The sequence below is a fragment of the Lissotriton helveticus genome, chromosome 1_1 (assembly GCF_964261635.1).
Source record: "Lissotriton helveticus chromosome 1_1, aLisHel1.1, whole genome shotgun sequence".
In the NCBI taxonomy this organism is placed as follows: Eukaryota; Metazoa; Chordata; class Amphibia; order Caudata; family Salamandridae; genus Lissotriton; species Lissotriton helveticus.
This window is the reverse complement of record NC_136057.1, coordinates 538,764,632-538,784,420: the sequence shown is the minus strand read 5'-3', so window position 1 is coordinate 538,784,420 and position 19,789 is coordinate 538,764,632. Positions and strand designations below refer to the sequence as shown.

The 19,789-nt window shown below is 43.7% G+C and overlaps 1 protein-coding gene across 1 annotated transcript in view; it reads right to left on the bottom strand.

Moving 5' to 3' along the window:
* Nucleotides 1-19,789, bottom strand: part of DERA (deoxyribose-phosphate aldolase) — a 269,417-nt gene that overhangs the window by 36,027 nt on the left and 213,601 nt on the right. Inside the window, exon 7 of the mRNA XM_078674029.1 lies at nucleotides 2,028-2,140. Coding sequence (XP_078530155.1) covers nucleotides 2,028-2,140 — 113 coding nt within the window. The remainder of the gene's footprint in view (nucleotides 1-2,027; nucleotides 2,141-19,789) is intronic.

The following is a 19,789-nucleotide window of genomic DNA, read 5'->3' as shown; positions in this document are numbered from 1 at the left end:
GCCCCTATTTCCTCTTTAGTGTAGCTTTATGCTTACAGACCTGACATTCTGCAGAGAATTAGTGGGTAATAAGGAATGAGGACTGAGGCTTATTTTGTGTAAAGTTTTTTTAGATTCCAAAAGAGGAGATCACTAACATTCAAAAATGTAAACCCTTGTGTGATGTTGCACACTCTACAATTCTATATATTTCATTGTTCTATTTGTCTTCACTTCTTATTTACACAAAAATACATTATTCATGGTACAGAAAGTAAAACCACACAAATAGACACAAAGTATTTCTCACATAGATATAATTATATCACTACACACATGATTAATGTGCTGTTTGTGTACTGGATTGTCCTTGCCTCATTGATAGCAGATCGGGGTTTAATCTAGACAATATTTTGGTTTATTCGATCCCTCTCCCACCCAGCTTCATAGGATCAAATGCCATATCCCTATGACACTATTACAAATATTAGCTTGGTGCCAGGGGCATTGCAGCTATGGCTGTTCTGTATAACCCACGTAGAGGGATTGCACATTGACAAAGCTTTTTATATTTCCTGCAACAATGCCTGATTAACTGAGGTGTTTACTGCTGGTAATCTTGCATATGGGAGCCACTATTTTTATCCGGTCTCACGTGATCACTATCACAACTTGAAAAATATTAGTAGTTCTGAATGATTTTCATTGAAAATAAGTAGCCCTTATTGGAGAAAAACTTGGAGATCCTTGACATAGATGGTATTGATGCTTGGTTGTGGTGAGTGTAGTGATTATAGTATTTGTGGTGTACAACATTAACACTTGTATCAGTGGTGGTGGTTTTTATGATGGGATGGTATTTGTGGCATCAATAATTGTTGTATCGGTGGTGTGGTTCTGGGGATATGACAAGCAAAATAAACAGTAGGAGCCATCTTAGGTTTAGGCTTGCACGCAAACAATAATAAATACATTTAAAATTAAATTAATTTAAAAAAGGGATTGCTTCACCTATGCAATGTGTTTGAGATAAACAATAGAATGTGACAAACTATGTTGGTTGAGTGTACTTTGTAGATGTAAAACAGTCCATCATACACTGCAAATCAAGCATTCCACAGGAGTGGATTAATACACCTACCAGCCAGTAGCATGGCAGTGAGAGAGAAAAAATACTGCAGTGGGCTGGTCTACGTTGTGAGAGAGAAAAAATACTGCAGTGGGATGGTCTAAGTTGTGATTGACAAAAAATACCGCAGTGTGCTGGTCTAAGTTGTGATTGACACTCTCCCAACCTAATGGACAAAAGAGACCAACGGTCGAAGGACAGCTGATCCAAAGCCTATTCTGTATATATTGTAAGCTGACAGCCAGGCTGTTAAATCAGATCTATAAAATTGCCTGTATGTACACTGGGCATTCACTGCTGTTTCATCCCAGTTCATTCTTGTGTTGAGTAAGTTCTTTTCCTGAAGAACTTTCTCGTCACCTCATATTAGGTAAAGAAATTGATTTTTTAGGTGAGGGGGGTTGCTAACAGAAAACCAATTTGTGCTGGTCTTTCAATCATGACAAGAAAAGATTATCAACCATTATGTTCCAGACTTTTCATATCACCGGCACAGCTTATCATTCAATAATGCTATTCCACAAGCTTGTCCTCCTTTGAGAAAGTTTATTCTCTGCATTAACCCAATTTAGCTAGCCAGTGCTTGTGCAGAAAACCTGTTTAAGAGCACAAGAATTTTATCATGAAATAAGCAATTTAACAACTCTCTTTTCCATGATAAAATAGCTCCCAATCAATGAAAGGGTCGTGGAGTTAGCTTACACCCTATTCATGAAAACCCACTCTTAATACACCTTTTTATTCTCAATTAATTATTTTCAAATGAGAAGTAAATTGAACTTTTTACTCTTTAAATTATTACATCTATCTTAAGAACGATGAATTTTTTCCTGACCTCTCTGATAACATATTATTTTATGTGATGTTATCTGCAGTTCAGAAAAAGTCAGAAAAAGACAGAACTTCGTTTACAAGATACCTTGTTTCCCGTTTTCCAGTAGAAGTCTCGGATAGCCCTCACCATCACTAAAGCTACAGGGAATGTTGCGTTTACTGTTTCTTTTCCTGTTGACGTTTTAATGAAATCAGAACCTGTGAATAAAAAAAACCACACACATTACTGTGAAAACCTACCAAAGCACAAGGCAAAGGATGGAACTGTGGCTGCTTGGGAGAAGATTAGAACAGTATCAGCAGGGAAATTGATGGATGCAATAAACATATTTCCTTCTATTACAAAGCGCAAACGAGAGTCAATCATGCTACTGTGTGGGGGCTGAGGGTGAGACCTATTTTCAGTGATAAGACAAGCAAGGCTGGCAGGCTCGGCAAAAACGTTCTAAATGACATATTTTTAGAGAGAGTGCCACATGAAGTAAAAAAAAAGTAAACTGTCAATAACAATTCTATATATTTAGAGGGAAGACATTATTGCTAATAAAACCGCGTATTAATATATAAGGGAAATTCTTATTTGAGGCAACTAAAAACTAACTGGAGTGGACTAGAAAGGACAAAGCATAGAGTTATGCCACTCATTTTAGATTTGATTACAGACATTCCAGTTACATGACTGTGGCTTTGAGAAAAAAACTCCAAGTAATATATTAATATGTCACCCCTAAAAAGTGCCCTGTATGTGGACACGGCTGGGTGCCTAATACACAAGTAAATGGAACACTAGTTAAGTGAATTAAGATGCCCTCCTAGTAAAAAGAAATTCAAAAGCTGTTTTCACCGTGAATGTTTAGGCTACATCCTCCAAGAACAGGCACAGGTATGATTAAAATCTTTAATTCATATCTCCACGTGGAGAAATGCAAGCAAAATGAATCCGCTATTTTTTACTCAGTTTTCGTCTTATTTAGTGGTGAAATCAGATGTTCAATAACTTTAATTGAAAAGTAACTTCCTAAAAATGTACCATATGCTGCCCGAGCCAAAACATACCTAGGACAATTTTGCCACTGTCCTCTGTGGCCCAATACACATTCCTGGCTGGAGCTGACAACCCTCCTCTGAATAGGACAGTGTTACAAAAGAGGGGTTAACCCAAAAGAGTCACTGGGACCTGGGTGCTAGATAGTACATATAGAAGGGGGGTCCCAATGTACAATGTCAAAATCACACCAAATACATGATCAAATAAGAAAACATGAAAGAAATAGATTACCACATTGTTATTTAATCACAATGTGTATTCAATTTCATAACTCATTAATACAATTGTATTTGTGCCCCAGAGGAAAAGAGAGGGGGGGGAGCTGGGGGTGTAAAGTGAAAAGGAAAGGATGTGCAAAATCAATCATTTATGCATGACGTAAATTCAAAACATGAAAATACAAGAAAATCACATCATTCTGGCTTCAAAATAGAGCCAGTGAACGAAATATAACAATCAATGGTATAAATTGTTTCGACAACCATGCTATGAGCGCACTTATTAATAATGTAAATGCTGGTAGCGTATGCTGGTTAAAGGTTATAGCTGTCGACGTTTCGACCCCAACGTAACAAGTTAGGTACAGATGCGACCTTAAGACGGGGTCTTCATCAGGACAAAGGGATGATGCGGGGGAATTGATTCTGAAAATGAAGTGAAATCTGTGTGAAGTAGTGAACACTTTGGAAATCAAATTAAGTTAAAAAGCGCACACAGCGCTGTAAAGTCAAAAGCTAAAAACTAATTACCATGGGGAATTGGGCCAGCCGGCTCACAATTTCAAACTGGAGAGCAGTAAAAAGCCTGTAGAAATCAGGGTGAGATTATGATTACTCACTGGAAACAAGTGCTTGTAACACACAGCACTGTCGACTTTACATAAGGCAAGCCAAAGACTTACTTCAAAAAGGCTCGCAATAACGTCAAAGAATGGGCGATAACTTCATATCAGATGCCATCAAGGTCATCTCATTCCTGAAACAAAATACATATCGTTCCGTACTGTAATCCTGCTCTTGCTGTTTAAAAACGGAGAAAAAACACAGGTAAAACTACCAAGTCATTACAGATTTCAGGGTGAGGACTCCTGTAAAAGGTGGTGAACATCCGCACCCTTCGAGCTCAGTGGGACTTCACAAATCAATTGCAGATAGCTTCCCTCCCTCAAAAAGTTTAAAGTTTTACTCCTGTCTTATGCAAGTCCAAATCTGTTTTCAGGGTGGGATCGTAGAAGGAAGACTTCACCCTAAACGACTGGTAGCGGTACTGGCAAAGATGGAGGGGGCGTTACACAGAGAAGTAAGAAGCGAATGCATTACATCTACACATTCAGAGATATACTCTTGATACTCTTCGAAAATGGAAAATGTTAAGGAATACAAGAATTGAGGGAAAGCTGCGACAGTCACAGCTACCCAAAAGTATACCAAAAAAGCCATAAATTGCCTTCAAACATGAGAGAAATGCTCCTGAACGAATTACTAAATTTCGTTGTGAAGCAGACCCAAATTTGCTTCAGCGTAGTTCACTCTTGTACAAGTAAATACGTGATAAGATGCCCTATTTGAACAGGCAAGAAATCATAAGATGGCTATTTTGGCGAGGCAGTCAAAAGGCCTATTTCATAAGGGATCTCTGCATGTCTACTGAGAACCCAATGCATTGCATCCATGCATGGTAATGACATTAGTGCCGACTACCCACATATTAGGCCACATCTTGAAGGCGTTGATTCAAAGAGGCTCTAAATTTGTGTGGTAGTGCTGGCAATGTATCTGAGGCATGCATGTAGCAGCCTAACAGGCAAACAGTATTAACCAACATCAAGGCTAGGCTAGCCAAAGACAATATATGGGTCATGAAAACCTCAATGCTCTTTGACTCCCTGTCTGAGGGGAACATAGGGAATGAATCGGGTTTCACCTTGCTGGTGTAAGGCTGGGCCACCAGACTCTCTGGAGAAGGGTGCTGTGAAAGAAAACCAGGATCTCCAAGCATTGGTCTGCCTACTCATTGTTGGGCAAGAACATGGTTTAGTCCAAGTGCCCATCAGCGTGCTGGTGAGGGTCTCATTGAAGGGAAGTAAGGGCTTCCAGGATGCCAGCCTGGCTGAAAAAGTCCTGACAGGACCTTTGTCTTAACTTCAACAGAAGGTACTTGTAGGGCCTCGACCAAAACAACACGTTGTTTTGCCACATCAAAGGAAGCACTCTATTACATAGGTATCCCAAGAGGCAAAATCAGCCGAGACATCAGGAGAAATATCAAGCCTACTAGCCTCCTATGAGTCCATGTTGAAACTGTTATCATAATGAGGAGATAAATCATTACCCTCCACAGTAATGACATCTTTCAGGGGTAACAAACTCTGGTCAGAGTCAGAACCAAAAAGATAATGGAGTCTCTTTGAAAGTCTCCACAGCAGTGGATGCACAGAATAATAATCAAGTTGTATGGGAACGAGTGTGCTAAAGTGGAGTTAGAGTACCTCGGTTGGTATCGAGCTGATGGCAGTTTGCAGTCTAACATCGGATACAGCATCAGATACCCCTCAGGTATCGGTTCAAACATTGATGAAAGTGGGACGTGTGCAAGTTGAATTTGGCATCAGAGTCAGTGTGGGACATGAGACCAGTATCAGGGGTTCACAAGGCACTGAGGACTGAGCTGCCAGAGGTATCTCGATGGAGGGTCCAGCGGTTCTTTGGGACCCAAAGGCGCACCAGAAGGAAACAGTAGAGTGTAAAATATACACAGCATGACCTCCTTAAAGGCCTTGACCTCCTACGAAGTCACTGTCGGCCCAAGGAACTTGGGCACATCAAGATCAACTGCAAGACTGGCTCTTCATTCAGCGATTTAGAGCAAGATAGAGTGGCACCTTGATGCCTTCGCAACTTCTCTTTCAAGAGAGTGGTGGGATTATGTTAAGTTCTGCTTCGCTTTCTCATGTTTCCACTTGGATTAATTCTATTGTTTATTTATTTATTTTGAAGGATTTGTATAGCGCGAACAAGACCCTTGCGGGTATCAGTGCGCTTTACAGGGCAGATGTAAACAACCGAAATAGGTGTACAAAAATATAGGTGATAACAAAACAAACTAGCATCTAATACAAAATAGCAGTAAAATTACAAGAAGTATACATAGTTCATATGAATTTGGCCATGAGGATAGATCACACTTCGTTTTTGAAGGAAGCAGTGGAAGGATTCAGTCTAGTCTCTAGTGGCAGCACATTGCAAATCCTAGGAGCCATCCCCGAGAAGGTCCGGTTGTATGTTTTTTTCATGGCAAGTCATTGTGCTTGCAGTAGAAGGTTGCTTGCACTCCTGGAGGATCTATTACCGCAAGAGTGCACCAGTTTCTGAGCTAGGTAACTTGGGTGTTGTGGGTATGACCTTGTGCATCATACTTGCGATTTTTTGTTGAATTCTGGCCTCAAAGGTAGCCAGTTGAGGGCTCTAAGGTCCGGAGAGATGTGACAATTCCTTTTGGAGCCTGTTATGAGTCTAGCAGCTGCGTTGATTGAGGCTCGTAGCGGTGACGTCGTTGATCTGGGAAGGCCACAGAGAGAGACTCTCCCTTATTCCACTCTTGGGATTACAAGTGCTTGGACTGCCAGTTTGAAGACATTTGTGGGGAAGAATGGTTTCAATTTTCTCAATATGTTAATTTAAAAATGTGCTCCTTTTGTAGGGGTCCTGATGTGTTTCTGCATATTTATATTTCTGTCCAACGTTAATCTCAGCTATTTCGCTGAGTCGATAATAAGAGGTTGACAGTTGAGTGCCGTTAAGTGGTTCATCCCAGCGGAATCACTAGGAGGGTGCGGACCGCACCGGGTGACACCATCACATGGGGTGACACCAATCTGGTTACACTGCGTAACACAGCTCTGCAGCCTCGCCTCTGCTTTATAATCAGGAGAAAGTACACACATATTATGACTAAGTTTTGCAATTAATGCAGACGCTGGATTGATATCATGCGCGCCGTACTGCACCACTGAGAAACAGGAGCTATTACTTCACCATTCTTCCCTGACAGCAGCCGAGTGCTTGACGGCATGGGTGCGAAGGGGAATGTCCTGCAGCTGCAGCCTGAGAGCAACTTAACTAAGTGCACCCACTGAAGCAGCTGATATCCGTCAAACGGGGCAGGCTCGGCCACCCCCGGTATACCATCGAAAAAGTGAGGATAATAACTGGGTTCGGCCCGGCTCTGAACCGCAGAGCCTCCAAATGCCTGGGTGAAAAGCCTGGAGAGGTGCAGCCACAGGAACCGATGCATGTCGGACGAGCGGTCTGCATCGTCATCAGGGCTACAAGACAAAGTAGGAGTCTAAAAACACTAGTGGGAGTAAAAAGGGGAGAAAAGACAAAGTAGAAACAAAGTGCATGCGGCCGCAAAGCCAGGTACCTAGGGGAACCGCCTGTGGCTGGACAGGGCAGCAGAGAGCAGGAGGTGAGGGAGCGTAATAGTGGCAACATGCTCCCCCATCCTGATCTGTTTTGTTTACATTCGCCACAGTGCCTTCACCTGGGCTGGGAAAGAGGCCATGAGACCAACCGGAATAGAGACGCAGCAGGGGGCCCGAAGGTAGCATCTGTGAAACCGTGCAGAAGCATCCAAGAAGTGAGGGGCAAGCAGCGGAGGAGGTGACATTATTTATGAAGCAGCATGGCATTGCAAAGCGTGACAGCAAATGTCAGGTGATAACAGGCCTGGGGAAATGATCAGATTGGATGGACACAGTATAACTCTAAAGGCCTGATCAGGTGTGGCCTGACAGTGGTGACGTAAGCTGCAACCCAGGGGCCCCAGGAATACCGATTGAAATAATAGGAGCAAGAGAAATGTTGCTAAAAATGGAAGACAACGCCAAAGCCAAATGTGTAAACATACAATATCCATATGTTCCATCGGCTGCACACACCATGACGTCATGAACATGGTAATTAATCAATCCATTAAGCTGGGTTCCCTCACAATCCTTTGTTTGTTGTTATTGCCAGAGATCTCAAAATGACAGTCTCTACACATGCACAGGAGAGTGGGTGTAGTTCTGCGTAATATTTCTCCATATAAAAGTATACTTTTATTTTATAATCGCCAAATGTTAAAGAGCACACACACACACACACACACAGTGTTAAACTGCGAGGTTGGAAACCTGTTTACACCCTATCTAAACTGTTTAACCGTGACAGAATACAGTCTTACACATTACATGCAGTTATTAGTGCACTGTGCAAGCGCACCTGCTACTTACAACAAATACGGCAGTGCACGCCATGCACGCACCACCTACTAGCATAGTGGTGATGGTGCGATGCGCAGTGACGGCGTACCCAGTTTGTGGGTCCCAGGGCCGTCAATCTTATAGCGCTACCAATGACGGCCCTGGGCCAGCCCCGTGCTGTGCTCCTCTGACACACGCAACCACCACTCACTTAGACTGTAGGGAGTGCTGCTGGGTGATTTGCAGAACCCCTACGGTAGGGGCCAAGCCCAGCTACCACCACAGTAGAGTCTAAAGAAAAGGTAAGATGTCACTGTGAGTTGAGCAAGAGTTTTGGCACACTCTTTAAAACTTTTCTACAGCGATATGTATACTATGTGGATGGTAATTTATCGAACTTCAGTGCCTTTCATAGGATAGTACCGCCATTTCAGAATGGCAGGTTGCGTGACTGAAAAAATGCCTACGTGGTGCAGATTGATACTCTTGAACTCGACTCCTCGGTTTTGTGGCAACCTATTTTGTATAAACTTAATGTTTTCTCTCAGCAATTATTAGTATTTCTCAGTATGGTGCACCTACATGGGGCAATAAGAATCCTCCCCTCTTGCACACAACATCTGTCTAGAGTGTGTGTAAAGAATTCTCTATCGCGTGCACGGTACCCCCTCCCCACCTCCCTGTTTCTGTCCTGGTGCGCTGTGGGGTTCGTTGAAGTGGGTGAAGGGGGCAGCCTGGGTTCCTTTCAGGATGCTGGTGGCTCGAGCCCTCTGCGCCTCCCCACCCCTCTCTCTCTCTTTGCCCTCCGTGATGTGTGTGTTTTTTTTCTGCACGCAAATACACTCAGACAGGGCACCCATTAACTTGTAGTTTTTGCAGCACACCGTGCGATTAGACTATTAGCAGAGTGATTAGAAAAGAAACAGTTTTAGATGGATATTGGTTTCCACAAACAGCGGTTGCCAAGTGTGCAGGAATGGCTGCGCTTTGAAACTCAGGACTTTTTTGCAATGGCTATTTACTGTTTTTTTTGTTGCTTTCCGTGGGGTACTATGGGCCCTAGTGCAAGCAGGAGGAAATATGACCACCACCTCTGTGTGCAAGAGCAAAAAATAGTGACAATTGACGTGAGATTGGGCACTTTACACCCCAGAGCCCCGGTGCCACTTCACCAGCTGTACTAAGACTAGCTACGTACCCATTTGCTTTGTTAGTCTCGAGGTACTGTTTTAGGAGCTTTCTCAACATTTTAACGTGGCAGTTAGTTTTGCCCAGAGTGTGCCGTGTTGTCAAGCCAGACTGTGTCATCATATTGTCAAGTGTGTTGCTGCCGTGTTGTTCAGTGCAGTGTCTTTCAGTCTAGCCTCGCGCCTGCCTGTGCAGTGTGGTGCTGTTTTTCTTGACTAGTGCCACATAACATGGGGTGCAGTCTAGTGTTATGGTTTTGTGAGGGTTGTTGATGCCTACTGTGGGTCCGTATTACTTAGTTTTGTATCACACTGTTTAGTCTAGTGCCATATAGACCAGTGTTGCACCATCGGGGTATCCAGAGTGGTGCCATTTTGTCTAGTGTGGTGTAATGTTGCTAAGCTGGTGTCATATCATCCGTTGCTGGGCCATTGCATTTTGTGTGGTGGAGTTTTGTCTACTGTGGTGTCCTTTTCTCTAGTGTGATACTGTGCTTTTCATTGTGATGCCATGTTAACCAAAGTTGTGACATGTTGTTAAATATGATGGCATCACGTTTTCCATTGTGGCTTCATAGTTTCTAGTGTAATGTCAGTGTTGTGTTGGGGTGACACCATGAGTTACCCACACCGGGTGACACCAACCCTAGTGACGCCACTGGTTCATCCATTCCAGAATGTTGTTCGATTGGTTAGGCGGAGCGATTAGAAGGAATTCAGTTTTGAGGATGTTCAGTTTCAAATGATTTTCGGCCAGCCAGGTCTGCGTTTTTTGAAGCGCTGCTTTGAGAGATTTGATGTCGTCAAGAGAGTGGATCTTTAAATAGAGTTGTGTGGCATCTGCGACGCATACATGTGATAATGTACATTAGAGGAGCTGAGAAGTTCGGTGGGCGGTTCCATGAAAATGTTGAAGAGCGTGGGCGAGAGGGAAGAACCCTGTAGGACTACTAAGGTGATTGGGACGGGTTTGGATAAGGATTGAAAAACCTTGAATCTTTGTGATTGGTTTTGAAGAAAGGAGGTGAACCAGTTTATAACAGGTCCCGATAATCCCATTCTGTGTTTCAGGAGATCAAGAAGGTAGTCATGTTTGATGGTTTCAAAGGCCGAAGGGAGGTCGAGCAGGATACATAGACATGCTTTGTTTTGGTCAAGAATCTTTAATGCATCATCAATTATGTGGGTCATCACTCCTGCTTCGTTTTAACATTTGGCATGGGACTTCCCCAAAATTCTGGTCCTTGGTTTTTATTTCAGTGAATCAAATCATTGGTGTATCGAATGTTCCATCTCCCATCCTGGGCCTCTCAGACTACGTTAAAGACAGCCCACCTAAGCTGCGCAAACTACACGCATAGCTTCAGTTATTTGCCAAGCGTCAAGTTGCAGTACATTGGGGTAGAAGGAGGGTGCTCTCGCTCAAGGGGTGGATTGCTGATGTCACTTATGGTCAAAAAAAGCTGAACACATTTTGGAAGCTTATGCCCCCTGCTTCCAGCCCTCAAAACATTTGGGAACCATTCCTGACCTGGGCTCAGGGACAGAATGTGGTTGCCGAAGCAACGCAATCAGGCAATGCGCAGAATGTGGTACTGATGCGATGAGCTATTGAATTTCACGTGTGTTTGACATGTTCCCGCTCTCGAACCCCCAGAAACCATGGTTTTCAGTACATGTGTCTGACAGAGTCTTGGTGCTCTCTGTGGAACTATGTAATTTCTTGTGTTGATTTTTTTGATGTATTTCCTTACATTATTGTCAATGAGCACCTGGATTTATGATGTCTCTGTTTTCATAAGCCGCGGACATGAGTGAGGCGTGACCTGCTACTAAATTGTTGATTAATGTATAGACTGTGATTCTGTTACATCCTGTACTGATATGTCAACATGCTGGCCGGTTGTGTTATTGCAGTATTTTGTTTCTTTAACAAAATGTCAATAAAATAAATATTATGTGGGTCATGGCTGATTCAGTGCTGTGTCCTGTGCAGAAGCCACATTAGTATTGGTTGAGCAGGTTGAATTGATCAATGTGGTTGCCAATCTGCATGTGCACACATTTTTCTAAGAGTTTGGCCGAGGTGGGAATATTAGATATTGGGCAATAGTTATATTGGTCCGTGGGGGTCAGCCGATGGCTTCTTTAAAATGCGGGATACCTGCCCTGCTTTAAGGATTTCAGGGATGGTTTCTTGGAGGAGAAAGGTATTTATAATCTTGGTCTATATAGATAGTAATAGAGGAATTAAGTCTTTTATGTAGTTTGGGGGAAGAGGGTCTGTGAAGTGGTTGAAGGGATTCAGGGCCACAAGTATTTTTATTATAGTTCCTTCACTGTTGGTGTTGAAGGAGGACCAGGATGTGTTGTTTTTGAGGTCGAACTTTGTGGCTTTGAATTACCAGAGAACTTCGACCACGAAGAAAACGTCTCATGGGAATGACCTCAGGAATGGGCCCATGTCCTTTACTTGCAGCAGTAGAGGGACTTACTCTCTGTCCACTTCTTCCCATGACTTCAATTTACAGTCCCAGATCACCTTCAGGTGTATGAGGGTGATGAGTCACTTAACATTTAGTCGAGCTCTGATCCCAGACACCAAAGGCATTCTCCTGCGGGTTAGTTTCCAACATCTGTTTTCTGCAGTTGTGACATGGTCTCAAACCCTGCAGTTATAGGGAAGAACATCATTCTCTTGCATTGTGGATTTTGTATGTAGGTTGTTTGTCGAAACAGTGAGTGGAGTTCCAGATCCGCATTTGAAGGCACAGAAAAAAACAAACTGACGTCAGCACACAGGGGTGGCGTTTACATTTGGCACTGCTCGGTCACTTCTGGGGTGGCATGAAGCCAACATGGAGCTACATGGAGCTGCATGGTGCCACATAGAGGAACGTGGGACCACTGCTATGAAAACATCCGGAACCAGTTTGGCGCTTGGCGAATATTTTACGGGTGAGGAATTTGCAGTTAGAAAAATCCATCAGAAAAGGAAGAAGAAAAAGTGAGGGAAGCACTGACAAGAGGAAACAGAGGGGTGAAAAATAATCTGCAGATATGAACTAAAGAGACAAGAAATATCAGGTGGTGAACGAAAGAGACATGAAGTGGAATCAATACAGGGCAGATTTGGTATTTGGCAGCGAAGTCCATTGGGCTCGAACACTTATTTTTTACTTTTTTGTTTTCTTTACACAAACTAAGCTCGGTTTAGAAGGTGACTAAGCAATATTGCAGGCACACCTTCAGCAGGACTTATGCATAGTGTAAAATAGAAATCAGCATCACTGTGGTGGCACACGTAAATTGGCTCTAATTACACTTGACGATGTTCGTCAAGCTTTCTGTGGTCAAAACTTCCCCCGTCCCTGAAAGATGATGCTCACGAGCATGTTGTAATGATCATCAAGCCTGCCTCATTACAAAGCGCTTTTGAAAAAAACATATCTATGATCCTAACAAGGCTGTAGCAGGTGCTGGTTGATAGATAAAATTGGGAGTTGAAGTGGATTTCTGACATCTACCCTAACTTTTACAAATCTAAAAAAAAAACTTTACATTTCATTATAACATTTGGGCTAAAAGGACATGGTGGACTAATGAAGATATTTAGAAGTGAATCAACGTCATTGTGCCTTCCACATGGGAGTGAAGCAGTACACACACCACTTCTGCTATCCAAGGACACCTACATAAAGCTGATGCAGGGAAAAAATGAGCTGCTGTTCATTTCTGTTTAAAGGAAAACTAGTGCAAATGTTTATACAACAGAGTGTCAAAGACCTTTCTTATTTCTTTTCAAAAGCAAAGATTACGTCCTGCTTAGCAGGCTTTTTTTCCAGCAGAAGGCTAGTCAAAGCCTTTGTCAGTCCTGTAATTACAATTCTCTGTAGTACAGTTTCATTAAAAACTTTCATTAAACAACAGCTGCAATTGTATATGGTCGTCTAATCAATTTGGTCAAACAGAATGACTTTTAATCAGCTGTTGATAAAAATAGAAGATGAAATTTGAATTCTAAAAGATTAACCGCAAACTGAAGACAGTCTTGAAAATCCATCTCGCTCTATTCTCCAGTGGATTTAATGACTATTCAGCAACTCATTACTAAATAGAACAAGATGAACATTTTCCAGTTCATTAAAGAAATGTACTATGTATTTTTGCATTGTCCTCATGATTCGTTACAGGGAGTCTTAATTACAAGATAATGGATAATGGTTATTAAATGCAGACTGCGGTAATGAAGCTCTATTCATTTGCGAGCCTCAGAGACTGTAAAGAGGGAAAAATAAAATTACTAGCTTAAAAAGATTAACGGATCAAATTATTATTCAATTTTGGAAACCTCGTATAATCTTTGTAGAAACAGGAAGAGGCTAAAGGGGAAAAACACTTCCATTTAAAAGAAAAGCAGTGTTTTTTTTAATAATATGTGAAGGTTATTAGCAATGTAATCAGCTTAAAATGGGGTTATTATGAAAACATATAGTAATTTTACCATAATCATTTACACAGGATAAAATACATATTTTTATTCCATAAATGGTTTTGATTAGTCAGATGTGGAGTTTCTTGCACTGATAACACATTAGAACAAGCAGATCAGTTACAAATGACATCTGACAGCAGAGTCCACCATCGGTTACCCAATCCCGTTCACCAGCAGGTGCTCTTGTCTCCGGAAGCTCTGCGCCTCGGCTGGCACACCACAGTTGCAGTCACAGATATACTGGGTTTGCTAATAAAGAAAAAGTGGTCTTACTTAAGCTAAAAACTACTAAAAATTTGATGTGATCAACTCCTTTCGAGGGTGATCCATAGTAAAATTATACAAAAATACTGTAAGTAATATGCATGTTTCTGAACATTTCAAGGGTATTAGAACTGCTTGATGCCCCTTTCGCTGATGACAATGGGCGGCCTTTAACAGTGACACCACAGATAGAGTGGAGAGCGACTGATTTTGGCAAAGTCAGAGCTGGAGGCAAGGTAGCATTTGATGCATTCTTTACTTATGGTCTAACATTTTAAATATGTTGGATACTTTGCACTCTAAAACAAAGCTTGATGTGCAAGAAAAGGTATCAAATAATCGTTTACTAATGTATAATGTTTCATCTCATTTCACTATTAAAGTTCAATGTAGCCACTGCAACATTAGGCTCAATATAAATGGGATAATATATAGCAAATATTAGGGTGCAGGTGGAGCACAGAGAATGTTACCAAACCACAATGACAGATTGTTGGCTTTCAGTAAATGACGAAAGGAAGCAATAATAAGGCGACAGCTATCCGGAGAACATATTCAACAGCTTTGGTACCATTAGGGAAGAGAAAAAGAAGATTTGGCATATGGTGGAAGAAGGGCAACCAAAAACTAAGCGATAGCACTGTAGGTGCTAGAGGTAACGTTAAAGGGCCACAAGGGTACAAAAACAAGTTAGGGCATGACAATGAAAACCTTTTAACTTTAGAAGTCACAAACACTTATTGCCCATGCCTACCCGCAGCGGTAGATAAGTGGTTTCCTACATAAAAGCAGATAGAAAGATATTTGCCAGAAGAGAGACGCACAGGCCAACAACGTAACTGACAGAAAATAAGTAAGTTCAGGAGGAGGATCATAAATATTTGACACGGATACCTCCAGTCTAGCCCGCACCCCCACACAACCCAAACGAGGCACAAAGTGACGTGACTCTCCCCCACACCACTTCCCGTTACCTCCTCCTGCATCTTGTGCACTGAGGTGACAGGAAACCGTCCTTGGTCGGCACGTCGCCAGGTCGGGAAGGGCCCAGCCCACGGTGGTCTCGGGCCCAAAATGCTGCGCCACCGTAAAGGGAAGGGGGAGGGAAGGAGCGGGGTGTCTATCTAAAAGTATCATCAGTGCTTTCTCAAAGGCCAGGCTGGTCTGTTCTGGGGGAAAAAAACTTTTTAGTTTTGGTCCATGGCATGAGAATGCTTGTTAGACCAATTCTTTTGCCTTCACCCCTCCCGATTGCTGATTTTTTTGTGTTGACTTTAGGACAGTGCTAAAGTGCTTGTGCTCACTGTTCTAAACATGGTCAATTGGCTTAAACCCAATTGGCACATTTAATATAGTTGTAAATCCCTAGTAAAATGGTACTACATGTACCCAGGGCCTGTAAATTAAATGCTGCTAGTGGGCCTGCTGCACTCATTGTGCGAACCACTTAAGTAGCCTTTTTAAGCATGTCTTGGTACTGCTTTTGCAGCCTGTATGCAGTTTTAAACTGCCAATTCAACTTGGAGAAGTAAATCCCCTGCTAGGCCTAAAACCCAATTTTTAATACATAAAAATAACATGGCTAATGTGGAAAGTTTATTCCCCTAAAATATCCAAAATATCCAAATGCCTACAACATAGGATTTATCCGACTCCTTCAGTTATGTAAAAGTAACATGTTTTAATGTTTACTAGTTGACATTTTATAACTGTGTATGTTTATGGTGCATAGCGGTATAAAGATTGTGGAATGTTTACTTGGAAAATATACTAAATGCCAATAAAAATGACATTTAAAAAAAAGTCACCTTTAAGGTATCCCCTACGGCAGTGTACATTGCAATTAAAAAGTTGGACATATACTATCACGTTTTACATGTCCTGGTAGTATAAAACTCACAAATTAGTTTTCTGCAAGGCCTTCCTCTTCCATAGGATGACAGTGGGTTACCTTATTACATTTATTAAATGATGACTCTTATTTGGAAGCAAGTAGAAATGTCATGTTTGGTGTCAAATGAATTTTAATTAAAAATCTTCTTTAATGGTAAACTCGGATTTTAAGTCACGATTCTGAAAGGCCACCTTTAGAAATTTGTCATTATCTTGCCTAAACCATTTTGTGCCTGCAGCCCGCTTCCTGGGTCACATGACTAGATGTAGTTGGCCTTTGTGCATTACTCCCAGAGAGCCAAACAAAAGAGGGACAGTGTGTTAGCAGGATAGGTCATCCTAGTAGGATGGGGGCAAACTGTGCACGGCCCCAATTGCACTTCAAAGACACTGCCTCAGCACACACACACACACACAAAGAACTTCCCACTAGGTCAATTTGACTCCACATATCCTAGGACCATGGCAGGGAGGTAGGAGATTTGAGATACTTCTGTCAGGGGAAAACTTCAGAAGTTTTTTCCACTTCAAAGTGGCCTGCGGGTATAAAAATAGGACCCCCAGACCAAGGCCGGACTCTGAGCGCAAACCAGCCCTGGCAATAGAGTCGGACCAGCCGTGGGAGAGGTTGGAGGGTTCGTGGGGTGTGCGTGGAAAACACTGCAGCTGCTTTTGTTACAGGGGGCCGATATTGCAGCACTGCTGCAAAACCGGAACCCTGTACCAAATACGACCCCCACTGGTCCAAAACTAGCCCCCACTCTTCGGCCCACCAGGAAAATGCTTGTTGCCGCTACGGCCAGCCCTATCCTGCCTCAGACCCACTCTTCAGATCACTCCTGATCTGTGGAACACTCAGAAGGAGGACTGGTCTGCTGCTAGAAGGACTGCCCTGCTGCAAGTAGGACTATCCCTGCTTCCTGAGGAAGGAAGACTGGACATAATCCTGGAACACAGAACCACCATAGTGACTCTAAGGGCTAGTTAGCTGCCCTTCTGTTCTAAGCTACAGGTACACAACACGCTCCAGAGACCTCAATTCACCTGCCCAGCTGACCTGCTGCACTGGACCTGCATGGAGCTGCAACTGGACCTGCCTGAGCCATGTTGGCCTCTCCTGGAGTGATTGTCTGATCCCCAAGAGGTGCTTTCCAGGTCCTGGACCCTTGGTGTGGCATCAGTTCGAGCTCCTCCTGTAAGAAAAGGAGAAATTCAGATGTTTTGGGCTCTTTGTGTCTGTGAACAGGCTGGTTCATACTAGGATCTTTCCACCCGGGCCGACTGACAACGCGAAGCCCAAGTGAACCGGACTCTTTGTGCTACAGTGACCGCCAGTGGCAACTGGCAAAGCAAAATCTGCGCTTCAGGCTACAGCATCGACAGCCCCTGGTAACAGCATATGTAAAGCTCCAGCAACTACCTTCCGTAACCCAGATTGGAACTTTGTGCTACAGCAAATACCATCTGTGTCTGCTGGCCTACTTTTTGGGCTACAGCTGTGATCATCTGCAACACTCTCCCTGCTCCTTGCATCCTCTTCCACTGCTAAGTGGACTCTTCACATTGGAATTTGAAACAGTAACTTTTTCAGTTGGACTAACCTGGCCCCTGTGGCAAGCCCATGCTCAATCTCAGTTGCTGTGAACTTTTGATTTTCACATGGTTTCGCACAACCAGATAACCATGAGTGGTGCTATGTGTTTTAGGCACTACACTCATCTTAAGTCTTTGAAATTGCGTATCTCATGTTCTACTAATTGGATTTTATAGTTTTAGTGTCATATCATTGATTACATTTTACTCTAAAATGGTGCAGGGAGTTTTGTTTTGTGTTTTCACTGCTTGAGTCCTGCATAAATACTTTACAAGGGCGACCCTTGACCCTGCGCCATGCTGGTCGCTCCCTACGCCGCACAGCTCCACCTTTCTGTGCCCGTGTCCCCGCTCCTGGCTCTCGCTGCTGCTGTGAGTTCGAGGCCTTCCTCCACCCACAGGCTACCGCCTGCGCCTCATCCCTGGTGGCCCAGTGGCACCGTAAGTATCTGCTGTTCGCTCTGTAATTGCAATTGTACTGTATCTCTTGTATTTCTTGTATTGTATTGTATTTTTTTCTTCTGTATTTTTTCAGCTGTAACTGCATTGTTGAGGTAACTGTATTTGTTCTTATAACGGCGCTGTAGTCCGTTTCCACTGCCCCCGTAGTTCGTTCTCTGCCCGTTCTCACCTTCAGGCCCTCTCCTCTCCCGCTGCTGCGTCCCCTGCGGCCCAGCCCCTTTCGCTCGCCCAATCATCCCGCCTCCCAGCTGCTACTCCCACCCACCTCCCTCCTTATGGCGGCCACTGCGCGGTGAAGAGCGACCCTTGACCCTGCCTCAGGCAGGCCACTCCCAATGCCGCACAGCTCCACCTTTCTGTGCCAGTGTTCCCGCTCCTGGTTCTCGCTGCTGCTGCGAGTTCGAGGCTTTCGTTCACACGCAGGCTCCCACCTGCGCCTCATCCCTGGTGGCCCAGAGGCACCATAAGTATCTGTTGTTCGCTCTGTAATTGTACTGTATCTCTTGCATTTCTTGTATTGTACTGTATTTTTTCTTCTGTAATTTTTCAGCTGTAACTGCATTGTTGTTCTTTGTTTTCTGCCCGTTGTCCCCTTCAGCTTCTGTCCTCTCCCGCCGCTGTGTCCCCGCCCCCCTCGCCCAATCACTCCCGCCTCACAGCTGCTCCTCCCTCCCACCTCCCCTTCTTATGGCAGACGCTTCATGGCCACGCAGCGGACGAGCCGCTGGCGCGTCGAAAGCTCACCTAAAGCAAGCCCGTCTGCACTCGTCCGAGCCTGGACCGCGCCCAGCGCCAGACCCCCTGGTTCCCGCGAATGCCACAACACCAGACACCGCTACGATGCCGGCACCCTCCACGCACTCAGCATCGGCCGATCACACACCTGCTCCCAGGCCACCCCGAAGCGGACCCATGGACCCTTCTCCTGCCGGATCTGCCGCTACACCAGCCTCCAAACCACCACCACGCCCATCGGAGTAGGTCTTAACAACCTCTGATGCCTTCTACTCAACACCTGCTCCGCCCGTGAAGTCTGGGACCTGCTCGACTCCACCTCCCCGGACGTTGCCTTCCTGACGGAAACCTAGTTAAACCCAGTGCTTAATTTGTAAAAAATGAAGTGCAGGTGCTCAAATTTTTTTCGGAGGCAACACCCACTTTTCCGACTCCACCCGCTACTCCGCCGGCCCCACCCACTTGTTCTATTGTCTCCACCCACAAACTCAACTGGCACTGCTGAATGCCAGATGTAATACTGGATCTGAATTTCAGCAAGAGAGCCTTGCTCAAGTATGGTTTTGATACGAGTTTAACCCGCCCAGCGGAAAAAAAAACCATATAGTACACTGGAATGAGCCATTCATCACTTCCAGTGGCCAAAGGGGTTTGGATCATAAATAGTTGAGTATTCGGTGAATGCAATTAATTTACCAGTCGTGCTTGTTACTATTACTCACTCCCGGAGCAATATATGTGCATTTATTAAAATTCAAAATAGTAAAAAACATAGAACTAAACTGGCATTTCCAAATGTAGTTCTGTATCACAGACAAGACAGATTACAAAAGAGCAGTGGCGGCTGGTGACATTTGAAAGTGGTGAGGTGTAAAATGAGTGTCATAGTGCACCGCGAGAGTGCCAAAGAACCTAAGGTGGGTTT